A 13,452-nucleotide genomic window follows, 5' to 3' on the forward strand; every position below is an offset into this window, starting at 1 on the left:
TGCATGTGTGCATGCCAGAAGAGTTTGTTGAGTGTCCTGCACTATTCTCTTTCACCTTAGTTCTTTTGAGGCAGGGTCTCTCACTGAACTTGGAGCTAAGCTGTCTGCCAACATTTCCCGGCCATCCTCCTGCTTCCACCTCCCACAACTTGGGATTACGAACCTATGTGGCCACTCTATCTTTTACATGGGTGCTAGAGGGTTAAATGCTGGTCTTTGTGCTTGCACAGCAAGTTCTCTTTCTCACTGGCTTGGAATTTCACTGTGTAGCTAATCTTGAAATGATCCTGTTTCCATTTCCCAAAAGGGCTGAGATTTGGGCACATGCTGCTATGCTTAGCTTGTTATTTACTTGTTTATTTATGTTAGGAATCTGTACAAGTTCGTAAGATTTCATATAAAAGTATCCATAAGCCAGTGGTGATTGTACACACCTTTAATCTCATGGGAGTCAGGCAAGCAGATCTCTGAGTTCAAGGTCAGTATGGTCTACAGAGTGAGTTTGTCACAGAGAAACCCTGTCTCAAAAAACAAACAAACAAACAAAAAGTGTATATAAAAAAAAAAATGCCAAAGAAAGGGGGCAGGGTCAAGATACTCAGCAGACAGAGTTGCCCAGAGTTCAATCCCTGGGACCTACACAGTGGAAGGAAAGAGCTGACTTCCTCAGGCTGTCCTCTGACTCCCACGTATGTGCTGTGCTATGTGCATACACTTGTAAAATAAAATAAATAAAAATGTAAGAAAATTGTGCTGGGTAGTGGTGGTGCACAGCATTAATCTTAGCACTTGGGAGGCAGAACCAGGCAGATATTTGGCTACTACTGTTAAGCCATATGTCTGTACCTCTTTATCTCTATCTTGGCTGGCAAGTGTATTCCTACCTCCAGTGCTAATTGGCACTATCCAGCAGCTCAGAGAGACCTATTGCTGCATCAGGGCAGTGTAGTGTCTCTAGTTTGCTTTCCTACATTAGGGCATGTTTCTGTACATGTTGACAGTCAGCAGACATATGTTATGTCATAGCAATTGAAGTTAGAAGAGAGATAGCATTGCTGTCTGTCAGGAAGATAAGCTCCATTGTTAGGTACTGAGGACACACCAGTTCTAAGGATGTTTGGAGATCACTCAGGCTCTGTCTGGAGTGAGAGGTGCATCAGAGTGCCTGATGTACATAGAACTGGCCTGATCTTGATTTGGCAATGTAGATTCTGATTTTCTCTGACCTGTGTGCACTTATGTGAATCCTGAGAAAGGTAGGCAGGCACCAAGGCAGGACTGAACTCCCCTGGAGGAGAGGGATATGGGGAGGGCTGGGAGAGTGGCTTCCTCCCTTCTGTTTTACCAGCAAATGACGTTCTCTCTCTCTCTCTCTCTCTCTCTCTCTCTCTCTCTCTCTCTCTCTCTCTCACACACACACACACACACACACACACACACACACACACACAAAAGACTGGTACCTGGTGCTGGTTGACATCTTTCCCTGTGTGTGGAGTCTAATCAGAAAATAAGGTTGAGACACCTATGGGAGAGTCAGAGCCTGCCAGGACAGCAAGAAACCATGTTCCTTGTTGGGTATGTGTATTGCTTGGGGAGGGCTGAGACCTTGCCAGCATACAGTGCTCTTGATAGTTTGTTGCTATTGTGGTTTAATAAGGATCAGGAAAAACAAATAGGCTGGATAGATGTTTATTCAGGGAGAAATAACTTACAACACAGACAGATGAACACCAGCAGATTCCTGGTCCCAGGGATGCCTCCGGATGCTCTTCTGTCCCTGTGCTGCAAGCAAAGATCAAGCAGGAGAGCGCTCTGGAGGGGGCCCCTTCCCCAGACCTAGTTCCCCCCCCCCCAGGTAACATCTGCCCCTGTCCCCACCCCCAATGGGCGTGGTCAATGCTACAGGTACGGACAAAGTTGAATATCTCACTGCATGTTGTTGCTTATTTTAATCTGTTTTTCTTTGTTTGTTTGTTTTTTCTGAGATAGAATTTCACTCTCTAGGCCAGGTTGGCCCTGAACTCAGAGCAGTCCTCATGCCTCAACCTCCTTCCTGATGGTGATATTGCAAATATGAGCCTTAATGCACACTGCAATAGGCTCTTTTTGGAGGAGTGGAGGGGAGTTCAGAGACATGGTTTCTTGATGTAACAGCCCTAGCTGTCCCACTTTGTAGATCAGGCTAGTCTTGAACTTGAAGAGATCCACCTGCCTCTGCTTCCAGAGTGCTGGAATTAAAGGCCTGTGCCACCACTGCCTGGTGTAGCTTTATGGTAACTTTTATTGCAGAATGATTTATATAAGCTATAATCACCCTTTAAACATTACAAAATTCATGGGGTTAGTAGGTAAAGTGTTTTATGCCTATGTTAGGGTTCTCTAGAAAAACAGCTGATAGATGAATCTGTATATAAAAACAGGCTTAGTCTGTGGTCTGACTATTCCAACAATGGCTCTTTCCTGATGGAAAGTCTAAGAATCTAATAGTTGTTTGGTCTACAAGTCAGTATGTCTCAGATGGTCTTCAGTATATGTCAGAACCCTGAGAAGCAGACTCTGATACCAACAAAGGAACGAACTTGCCAGTGAGAGTGAAGTGACTAGGCAGAGAGTAAAAGCTCCCTTCTTCATGTCCTTTTATCTAGGTTGCCATCAGAACGTGTGACCCAAATTTTGGGTGGATCTTCCCATCTCAAATGGCCAATTAAGAAAAATCCCTCACAGCTTGGGTTTTAGTTAATTCCAGATGTAGTCAAGTTGACAAGCAAGAATAGCCTTCACATCACCCAAGCATGAGGATCTGAGTGCAGATCTCATCACTCATATAAAAGCCAGGCACACACTTTAGCCTGTACACTGGAAGGAGTATGTGGAGGAGATGAGAGTTCCAGGGGCTTGCCATCAAGCAAGACCAGCTGAAATAGTGAGTCCTGTTTCAGTGGGAGACTGTAAGTAGATATATGGAGAGATTGAGGAAGATGCCATCATTGGTCCATGTGAGCACACTGTAACACCACATACATGAAGTGTGTTTACATGGCATGTTCAGTTGTGCAGGCAATACTGCTGTCTCAGTCTAAAGGATTTCTAACCTTCTAAAAAAGAAGCTACTCTATTCCTCAGTTACCCAGTCCCTACTTTGTCTTTGAGCTTGCCTCTTCTGGCTGTAAATGGAATCCTGAAATATTGTGGCCTTCAGTGTCTGGCCATATTTTCAAGTTCACCATGCTGGAGTGTGGGCCAGTGGTTTATCCCACAGACCACTGATCCATTCATCTGTTGAGGGGTGCTTGGGTTATTTCTACATTTTCATATGCATTAATGCTTTCAGTAATAAGAAAATTGGTTAGAAGTGTAAAAGTATGTGTGGTCTGTGTGTGGTTTGTCTCTCCTGATTGAGGAGGGCTTACTTGTTGTCTAGAGAGGAAGTGTGCTTAGGCCTATGTGAAGGAGGAGCTGGCTGAAATCATGCACTTCAATGATGATGGCAAGTCTCAGAGTCGTGGTGTTGCATGACTTTTCTTGAGAAATCTGTTTCTTTTCACAGTAAATAGCGGGCAGCAGCAGGCTGGATGTTTGTCTGGCTTGCACTTACTAGTGTTCCTTCAGGAGTGTTACACCAGTTGTATCTCCAAGAAGTTGTCCTTTGTTATAGCTTGGGTCTGAAGACCCTGTTCTCAGGAATGGAAGCCCTTTGACCCTCTTCACTCTGGCCAGGTGGGCTTCATGTCTGAAGACTTACCTCTTGGCTCTTAGCACTGTAAGGTTTTCCAGAAGAGTGGTCCTGACAAAGGGTCCAAAGAGGGTTCAGGTGTGAACCTGTGCTGTTCCAGAGAGTACTAGGAACAAGCAAGGGCCATGTTGATAAAGTGTGACTGATTTGTAGGAAAGCTAAGAGGGTGATCTGGTATGTTTGAGGTTGGCTTCTAACCTGAGTCTGGTTTCCTTGGGGCTGACAGCTAAGTATGCCAAGGCATCTGCATGGGTGGCTGAAGGCTCTGTGAAAGGCAGCACATGCTGTACATAGTGGCTCCATTCAGGCTATGCTGTGACCATACCATGGGAACAGGGAGTGTTTCTGTTCTGTGATGTCCCCTGTGACCTTGAACTCAGAATTCCAGTCCTTTGCTAAGCATGGCATAGCCTTGGACAGTGGGTACGGTATTATGTTGTAAGTATAAACATGAGCATAACTGAGAGCACTAGTGTTGAGTGCTTGGCTGTTCACTCTCTAAGCCTGCACTGGTGTTTGATGCATGGACATTCTCTATGACTATCTCCCAGCAGCCGGGTGGTGGAGTTGGTGATGCTGGCTGGCAGCATGCCCTATGGGGATGCCATTCTGTGCACAGCCCAGAAGAGTGAAGAGCCTGGCGCCCACACCATTGCGTGTGTGTCTTTGTGCTATACATAGGATTCTGGATGAGTGGGGCAGGCTAACTTTTTTTAAAACTCCATATTTAGGATTGACGGCAATTGAAAAGCCTATTGGAGATTCGAATATAAATGGGCTGTTGGGAGGGTGGCTTTATTTTTCTAGAGGGGAACGTGAAAGCTTTTTATAGCCCCCTCCTTTCATTTTTAGTTACAGAATAGTGGTATTTCACTGGTGCTACCACAAATGAGTTGTGTGCTTGGCATCTGACTCAGCTAGAGAATGACCTGGTGGGGCTCCTGTTCAGGAAGTTTTTGGAAGGCTGGCCTAAGCCTCCATGGATCTGGGGTCATAAATAGGCAGCTTGCCAGTGGTCGTGACTTGTGTCATCGGGTGGCCCTCGGAGTGCCCGGTGTCTTGTGTATCTGTGCTGTAGTAGAATTGAGGGTGTCAGTGTGCTGCTTCAGTTGTGCAGTGAGCGCCCTCTCTGAACTCTCACATAGCAGTGTGTTTGGAGCTCTCAGGGAGCAGCTTCTGGCCAGAGCAAGTCAGCTTCATTCTTGTCCTTGTGCCTGTGCAGATCATGCGGGATGTCGTCTCTTCCCAAAGAAGGCCCTTCCATGTGCACATTCAAGTATGGGCTTCCTGGTCTCAAGAAGCCTGTGTGCTGTAGGATGTTGTGCCCCAGACTGACTCTTTTGAACCTGGAAACTGATGGTTGCTGTTTTTAATCACGAATTTTGGCACTAGAACATTCTTAGTAAATTACAAGTAAAACAGAGCTAGGAGAAGGCAAGTAAATTGGTTGACAAATTATGTATTCCCCAGTCTAATGAGGTTTTCTGTACAGGATTGTAACTAAGGGTGAAGGAGGCTTGGCTCTAAAGCTGCCCTTCCTGGTAGAGTAGCAGGTGTACGGGTATGAGACTACCCAAAAGGGTGCCTGAAGGATGTTCTCTAGAACATGGTGTCTAGGAGAAGGTATTAATCGCTTTTGGTTGACTTTCTATAGACAAGTGTGCTGGCCATCCTGAGTGACTTAAACAGGGATGTTGTAATGTGAGGGGTATAGTGGAGCATTTGAGAACAGTCTTCATTCTGGATTGAGCCAGGGAAGCCCTCAGATGCGTCTGAATGCGTGTGAAGGGTGGCTTCGGGGCAGAACCCTTTCAATGTTGAGCTTCTGTGTGGATGCATTTGTTAGGAATGTTGCGCTGTGTGTGTGTGTGTGTGTGTGTGTGTGTGTGTGTGTGTGTGTGTGTGTGTGTGTGTTTTTGTTTTAATTTTTTCTGAAATTGAGTTTCTTTGTGTAGTCCTGGTTGGCCTGGAACTCACTCTGTAGACCAGGCTGGTCTTGAACTCACAGAGATACACCTTTCTCTGCTTCCTGAGTGCTGGTATTAAAGGCATGTGCCACTTAAAGTTTTATTTGTTGTGTGTGGGGAGTAGGAATGCGGAGTCCAGTGCAGAAGTGGGATCCTCAGGTGGCTGGAGTTACAGATTGCTGTGAGCCACCCAGTGTGGGTGCTGGAAACTAAACTCTGACCTTCTAGAAGAGCAAAAAGTGCTTTTAACTTGTGAGCCATCTCTCCATTGAGCCAACCCCCACTTTGTGGGATTTTTACATAAAACCCTATGTAACCACCCTTGGCAACCTATCTTTCCTGCATTCCACTTAGGAGCTGTGGGAGGGCCTGGTGAGAATACTGCACTGAGGGGCTAGGGCATTGACTCCTAAGTAGGAAGAGAGGCTCTTAACCCTTGAGTGTCTTCAACAGCAGGATGCAGTGAACCTTGCTATCTGTGCTGTGGCCTTTGGCAGCCAGCAGCTTTTTTTTTTTTTTTACAGTGACAGGTGCTCCTTCCTGCCTCCCTCCTTTCCTACACTTCTCTCTGTCTTCCCTTTCTGCTTACCAGAGTGATGTGTGTTCGCTGGGGAAAGCTTGGGGAATGTAGAAGACAGACAATAATAAAACTGTTCAGAACCCCGGATTAGAATCTTATGTAATGTGTTTTGTAACCTGCCGTTGTCTTCCATTCTTATGAACATTTTTCTATGACATGAAATATTTTAATCTGAGTCTTAAAAAAAAATCAACTTTGTCTGATAGAATAAAAAAAAAAAAAAATCAACTTTGTCTGATAGAATAAAGTGGAATTTCCACTTAAGCTTGCAATTGGGCAGGGCGGTCAGGCTGGTTCTGGTAATTTGAATAGATAAATGAAGAGAACTTTACTAAGTGTATTGAAAATGGAAATCAAGAGCTAAAGAGTAGTCAAGATTGCTGACTGCTCTTCCAGAGCATCAGGGTTCAATTCCCAGCATCCACGTGGCAGCTTGCACTCGCTGTAACTTCCAGTTCCAGATCTGATGTTCTCTTGAGTGTGTCCACATAGTACACAAATGTACATGTGAACTAAATACCCACACACATAAAATACAAATAAATAATATTTTTTAAAAAAGAAACCAATGGACAAACCTTAAAAAAAATATCTAATTTAATAGTGTTTTTTTTTTTTTCTCCCCTCCTTTTCATTTTAGATCAACAGGGGGCCCTTCAGGTCGTAGTGGACATCGGATGGTGGCCTGGAAGCGACAGTTAATTCTTTTTGGTGGCTTCCATGAAAGCACAAGGTTGGTACTCAAAAGCAGATTGGGCCTCTTTTGGAGCACAGGGTGGAGGCTGCATGGGGCCTCTGATCTTTGTAGAAACACTGTTTGCTCACTAACTTCCTGGGTACACAGCTTGGCAGCTACAGTGTGGGACAACCACTGTAGTGAGGAAATCATGGGTTTGTACTTGATTAAGTCAGCACCTACTGTGTGCAGGACTGTCTGGGTGTGAAACCAGCAGAGTTCTTCCCTCTTAACCGACCTGTAGATTGCTGATCACCATCTCACGGTGATTTGGGGGAGGTAGTCATTTTAAAATTAGAACTCTTTTCAAAACTTAGTTATTTTATTTAAGACTCTTTAGGGGTCTGGAGAACTGGCTCACTAGGTAAGAGCACTTGCTGTTCCTCTAGAGGACCTAAGTTCAGCTTCCAGAACTCATATCTGTAACTTAGAACTGTCTGTAACTTCACCTCCAGGGTATCTAACAGCCCTGTGTGCCTTCACAGACATGTACACATAAATGAAAATAAATCTCTCTCTCTCTTTTTTTTAAGTACAAACCTATTTAGGAAGCACTTAGGTATATAGACAAAATGACAGTCTTACAGTGAGTGCTGTCACCATCTGTATTAAATTAGCTTGACTTTTAAATATCACCATTCTGACTTTTCCTTGAGACAGTTGTTAATTTATTTTCAATTCAAAGTAGACTTTTTTCTTTTTCTCTGAAAGTGGAGTTTGAAACTGGAGCAAACTGGATTATATAGTAAGTCTTCTAGAAACATGGAGTCTCCCATCCTTCATGTGCTCTTCAAGAGGGCTTTGTGAGTTTGAGGGGCAGCCAGTAGTTCCCATGACTTCTTAGCATTTCTTCAGGGCAGAAGAAGCAGACAGCCTTGGGCCAGCTTTGCCCCTGTAGCTTCAGCCATCCACCTTGTGCATATGAGGGGGCAGAACCTGCCTGTGCCAGCTCTCCCACGACAGCCTTCAGGGCTCACAGTGGCTTTAGCGCTCCAGGCTTGGGTAGTTCAGATACGCTGTGTGGCGCACTGGTTGTCCCAGCCTCCACATGCCTCTCCTTTGTGGACAGTTTAGCTATTCTTAACAGCTAGAGGGCAATGTGTGTTCTGTGACAATCATCCCGTGGTAGCAAGCCTCCCATTTTGTTTCTAAGTCCCCTCTGTGTACTGCGTGCTTTGGTGTCTGTGTCCCTGGCTTTGAGCAGAATGAGCATTAGCTGGACCCTCCCACCTAATAGGTGCTGGGTGCCAAGACTCTGTTCCTACCCTTTGACTGTGTGGGGTGCTCTGCCTCTGCCCATCCCTGCCACAGTTCTTACCAAAGTGGTCCGTATCCAGCCTTGTGATCAGGTAGACTCATTGTTGGTCTTACAGTCACACAGTAGCCAGATGTGCCTGATGAAGATTGCGGTTGTCACTTGGGTAGGAAATGGACAACTTTCATAGTAAATAAACTATCCTGTGATTATGGGAGTTGTTTCTGATTTTTTTGTACACTCAGGATCCACAGCCTTTCATTTGGATTTAGACTTGAAGCATATGACTAGGTGAAACACAAGTTTGCCTTCAGTATAATTGGTACACTCTGATGACCCTGCCTTCACCTGTTACCTCTATGGTGACCTATGTATGTCCTTTTCTCCCACTAGGGACTATATCTACTACAGTGATGTGTATACCTTCAGCCTTGATACCTTCCTGTGGACCAAGCTGTCCCCTTCTGGCTCTGGGCCCACACCCAGGTCAGGCTGCCTGATGGCTGTCACCCCCCAGGGCAGCATTGCCATCTATGGGGGTTACTCAAAGCAGGTAAGGGCTGCCTGTGTTTAGAATTAAGAGGAGCGTCCAGTGAGCTGTGAGCAGGCTTATCCTGAGCTGTAAGCTGTAGTGGCATGGCTCTGCTCCTCTTTAAACATGCAGGGGTGGGTGTGTGCATGTATTTGTGGGTGTATATAGTTGTGTGTGTGTGTGTGTGTGTGTGTAGGCCATAGGTTAACATCAGACATCTTTCTCAGTTGCTCTCCACTTGGTTGTTTTAAGACAGGCTTCACATTTAACATGGAGCTGGCCAGTTGGTTGTGCCTCTCTTATCTCCCAGTACTAGGATTATAGATAGTGGCCACCAAGCCCAGCTTTTGTGTGTATGTATGCTGGGGATTCAAACTTAGGTTGTGTCATGCCAACCTCCCAAGAGCACTGTCATGTGAACAGTGTGTTTACACTGTAGTCACTATAACAACTCTGCATAGTGTCTCCTCTCCCTGTGTCTGCCTACAGTGTTACAGCCATGTTCCCAAGCCAGTGCTAAGGAGTCTCTTGCCAGCTTATGGAATGGGTGTATCTGCAGGTGCTGGTCACCTACTTTCCCTGCTCCTCATTGGTACATTGCCATTAAAACAAAAAACAAACAAACAAAAAAAAAGAAACACCCCCAAAAAAACTATCTTGTATTTTTCCTTTAAAAATCCTTTGTATTTCAAAAATTCTCAAACACATAGTTAACTTGATTTTTTTAGTGAGCACCTGCATGCCTCAGAAATTCTGCCTTTCCTGTTTTAGCATACTTGTCTGATCACATGTGTTAACACATCTGTGTCCCTGTCTGTCAGTTATCTTTTGTGTAGTTCAACAAAAGGTACAGGGTCATCCGAGTGTGAGTTTGTGTGTGTGCTCGAGTGTGGGGAGTCAGTGTTGACCGTTACATGGATTACTCAAAGTGTAGTGAGTCCACCCAGCTGTGGCAATCATGTAGTGTGGTCATTCTTTCTGCCAGGCCCCACATAGTCCTTTCTGCCTTATTAGCTAGCTCTGTATTCTACAACTTCCAGTTCATTTCTTCCTTCCTTCCTTTCTTTCTTTCTTTCTTTCTTTCTTTCTTTCTTTCTTTCTTTCTTTCTTTCTTTCTAAGAATACATTTTATTTGTTTTTTTTTTTTGACAATTCCATACATGTTTAGAGATTAAACCCAGCTCTTCCAGTCCCCATCCCATTCTACCAGACATCGCCCAGCATGCGATGCCCACCTTAATGCACTGTTTTGTAACCCACTGAAGCCAGTTAACACAGCCTGCCAGAATGGTAATAAATCTCATTGGCTTGATCTTACGCAGGCCCTGTGCATGTGATCACAGCTGCTGTTTCATAAGTGTAACACCTGTGTCATGTCCTAAAGACAGCCTTTCACACTCCGCCCCATCCTGCAGTTCCTATATTCTCTCTGTCCCCTCTTCAGTGACGTTCCCTGAGCCTTAGGAGGTGGGGGTTGATCCCAACGTCCCGTGTAGGGCAGAGCACTCAACAGCCACTTATTTTCTGCCCTTCCATCAGTTATGAGTCTCTCTGTGTTTACTGCTGCCTGCTGCAGAGAGATACTTCTCTGATCGAGGTAGAGGGCAGCACTGACCTGTGGGTAGAAACATAAATGTTTGGAAAACAGATTGGCAGTGTATCTGTTTAACAGAACAACAGGAGTAGGTTTCTACCTAGGGCCTATGACCTGAGCTGTGGGACTTTGACCAAGTTTACAGTAACAGGCATGAATTGCCTCCTATGGAGCAAGCTTCAGATCCAGTCAGTGGTTGCTTGTCTCTATAACCAATGAACACATCGTGTCTGGAGTTCAGGGTTTGCCTCTTGCTATAATACTGTTGATGACTTTTCTCTCCTGGTGACCTGCATTGTATCTTCAGAAACTGTGAAAGCTAGCCATTCAGAGAAATTTTCAGGTCAGTTCTATGCTTATTGTCTTCCAAGCAAAGCATGTAGTGGTATTAGCAGAAGAGTTTCACCATCTAGGTCTGGTGGACAGCCAAGAGCAATGGTAATTTCTTGTGTTGTTTTGGCTGTTTCTGGGACACACTTGATCAATAACGCATACTAAGGTATCATATACCTGGTTCAGATTTTTATTTAAAAACCTGTATCTTCTGGGGCAGTCACTGTCCACACATATAGGGCACCTGTGTTCAAACTTCTTTCATCTACTTATTTGTTTTGTTTATGTTTATTGTGTACCAAAAGTTATGTGTTCAAAATTCTGTATTTAAAAGCTCTGTGTAACAGCCCTGGCTGTCCTAGAACTCACTCTGTAGAGCAAGTTCGCCTCAAACTCAGAGATCTGCCTGCTTCTGCCTCCCAAGTGCTAGGATTAAAGGTGTGTGCCACCATGCCCAGCCAAACTCCTTTATTTTTTAAATTATATTTTTAAAATTTAGTTAAAAAGTAATTTGTCTCTGTAAAGGTTTTCACACACCCTGATTTTTGGGTGAACCACATTTATCACTTCCTTTCCCTGTTCCTCCTGCGGCCACACTTAAACCTTTCAACCCTTAGTGTTTGCCCACCTCTCCTTTCATGCCCTGGCTCCCTTGGGTCTGCTCTGATTGCTGCAGGTGGAGTATATTACTGGACCTTTGCAGTCACTGTACCTATAGGTAGTGTTCTCGTGCTTTATTTTCAGCAGAGTTCAGCACACTGGTCCATATCAAGTCTCATTTAGAGGAGCAAGCCCAGCATCCTGTGGTACGCATAGTGGCCCCTATTTCTGAGAGTGTAATAAGATACTACAGGATGAGGACTTAAAAGAGATTATTTGTTTCAGGCCCCCCAGACTATGAGGACACACTTGGCTATAAAATGAGCTTGGGGTTGCAAATCTAGGATTGGACATAGATGGCTCATGGCAGATGGTATCACAGTGGTGGAGCGTATGTGAGAGGGGAAGCTTAGAGAGCCTAGAGGCCAGAGACTCTGACTTGCTATTTTCATTACAACTTGACACAAAAATACCCTGAGACCAACACTTGGTCTCAAAGGATAATGTCCCCGTGTACCTGCTTACCTCCCACCTGCCATTCCTGCCACATTCTTTTAGACAGTACAGATGGAAAGGGCAACTAGTGGTTCCCTAGCACAGAGCTTAGCTGGCCTGCAGGACCTGTAGGGCCTGAATGGCACCCTGGGGGAGAGGCAACAGTGGGAAAATGAGGAGTGTGTGGCTCGGTTGGTCCCTCTGATCAGTGTAGCTTCTGCATGTATCTGGGTAAGATGAGCAACATAGCTTCCAGGACAGGGGTTCTGTGCTACCTCTTAGTTTTCCTGTAAATGTAAAGACTACAAGATCAAGTGTATTGAGAATTTAAGCCCAGACAATATACGAAGACATTTAAATGGACTGACATCTTTCTCAGGGTGATGACCTTGGCAAGCAGCTGTCTGGGCCCTAGGGTACTGAGTCGGAGATGTGTGTGCCGTGGCCTCAGGGCTGACAGCCAGTCAGCATCACTGTTTGATGCTCAGGGATAAGGACTGGGGATCTGTGGGGTTGAAGGCTCTAGGAAGTCTATAAAAGGTGTTGGCATGTTTCTTTCTGCACAGTGCCAACGTAGCTGTGTCACCTGAAAGGTGGACAGCTGATGACACACAGGAACTGGAGTGAGGTATGGCTGAACTGCTGTATGTGGATCAGTTCACATAGAACGGACCTGTGGATGGACAGGAATTCTGTGCAGATCATACTGCAGTGTTTCAGCATGACTGGCCATTGGTGGTGATTTTAAAATGGGTCAGCCAGGTCTGGGCTCTCCAAGGAGCTGCAGCTCCTCTTAAGTGCTGCTGCAGCCTGGCTGGTTCTCAGGACTTATTTGTTTTGCAGAGAGTCAAGAAGGATGTGGACAAAGGCACCCAGCACTCAGACATGTTCCTGCTGAAGCCTGAGGAAGGGGGAGAAGGTACTGTTGTGCCTTGAGGACTATGGCTTGGTTGTATGTCCTTGTGGTGGGTTGCATTTAGTCTCTGGGCAGAAGCAAAGCCTGTGTGTCGTCCCTCTTATCAAAATGGGAGCTGCATTGAGTTTCCTGTTACTTGTCTAGAGCTAAGGACCAGACCACCTTTCTCTGGAGTGGTTGGGCCATGGTGCCTTATATGACATGGGTGAGTCCTTAGTGTGCCTTGGAACCCAGCAGGAGCCCAGATCACTCAGCCATTTATGTCTCCCTTCGAAGGTCATGTGTTATATTTATATTATTCTCAGGTATAACCTTCATGCTTAGAGGTAAGATTGGGGAGGACACATTGGGGTAGGCTCACTGAGCATGCATTCTCAGGGCCCCAAGGCATGAAAGCCATGTAGATGTGGTGTGAGAGATGGAAAGGAAGGTGCTACTGTTCTCCTGTCCTGTCTTGACATTTTAAAGAATGTGTGCTTTATTCAAGAGCACTCAAACATTAGGATATGGAATTCTGTGGGGCTTGCCCTGTTTTACTAGGAAATATGGTCTGGGCTTAGGGGTGCATAGCTTGGGGCTGAGGCTTGACTGTGGTCCCTGGGCTGCTGCAGTACTTCTTAATGTTTAGTGAGAGGACAGTCTCAGCTCTTCTTCCAGAAGTAATTGGAAGACATTTTCCATGTGTTGTACCAGGCCACATAGTCAGCA

At 45.3% G+C, this 13,452-nt stretch overlaps 1 protein-coding gene across 2 annotated transcripts in view; it reads left to right on the forward strand.

Moving 5' to 3' along the window:
• The window catches only part of Klhdc4 (kelch domain containing 4), a 34,433-nt gene that overhangs the window by 15,657 nt on the left and 5,324 nt on the right, over nt 1-13,452 (forward strand). For both annotated transcript variants that reach the window (XM_051201640.1, XM_051201641.1), the window contains 3 exons: nt 6,924-7,016; nt 8,668-8,827; nt 12,672-12,747. In XM_051201640.1, the coding sequence (XP_051057597.1) occupies nt 6,924-7,016; nt 8,668-8,827; nt 12,672-12,747 (329 nt within the window). The remainder of the gene's footprint in view (nt 1-6,923; nt 7,017-8,667; nt 8,828-12,671; nt 12,748-13,452) is intronic.

The sequence above is a fragment of the Phodopus roborovskii genome, unplaced genomic scaffold, assembly GCF_943737965.1.
Source record: "Phodopus roborovskii unplaced genomic scaffold, PHOROB, whole genome shotgun sequence".
NCBI classification, from domain to species: domain Eukaryota; kingdom Metazoa; phylum Chordata; class Mammalia; order Rodentia; family Cricetidae; genus Phodopus; species Phodopus roborovskii.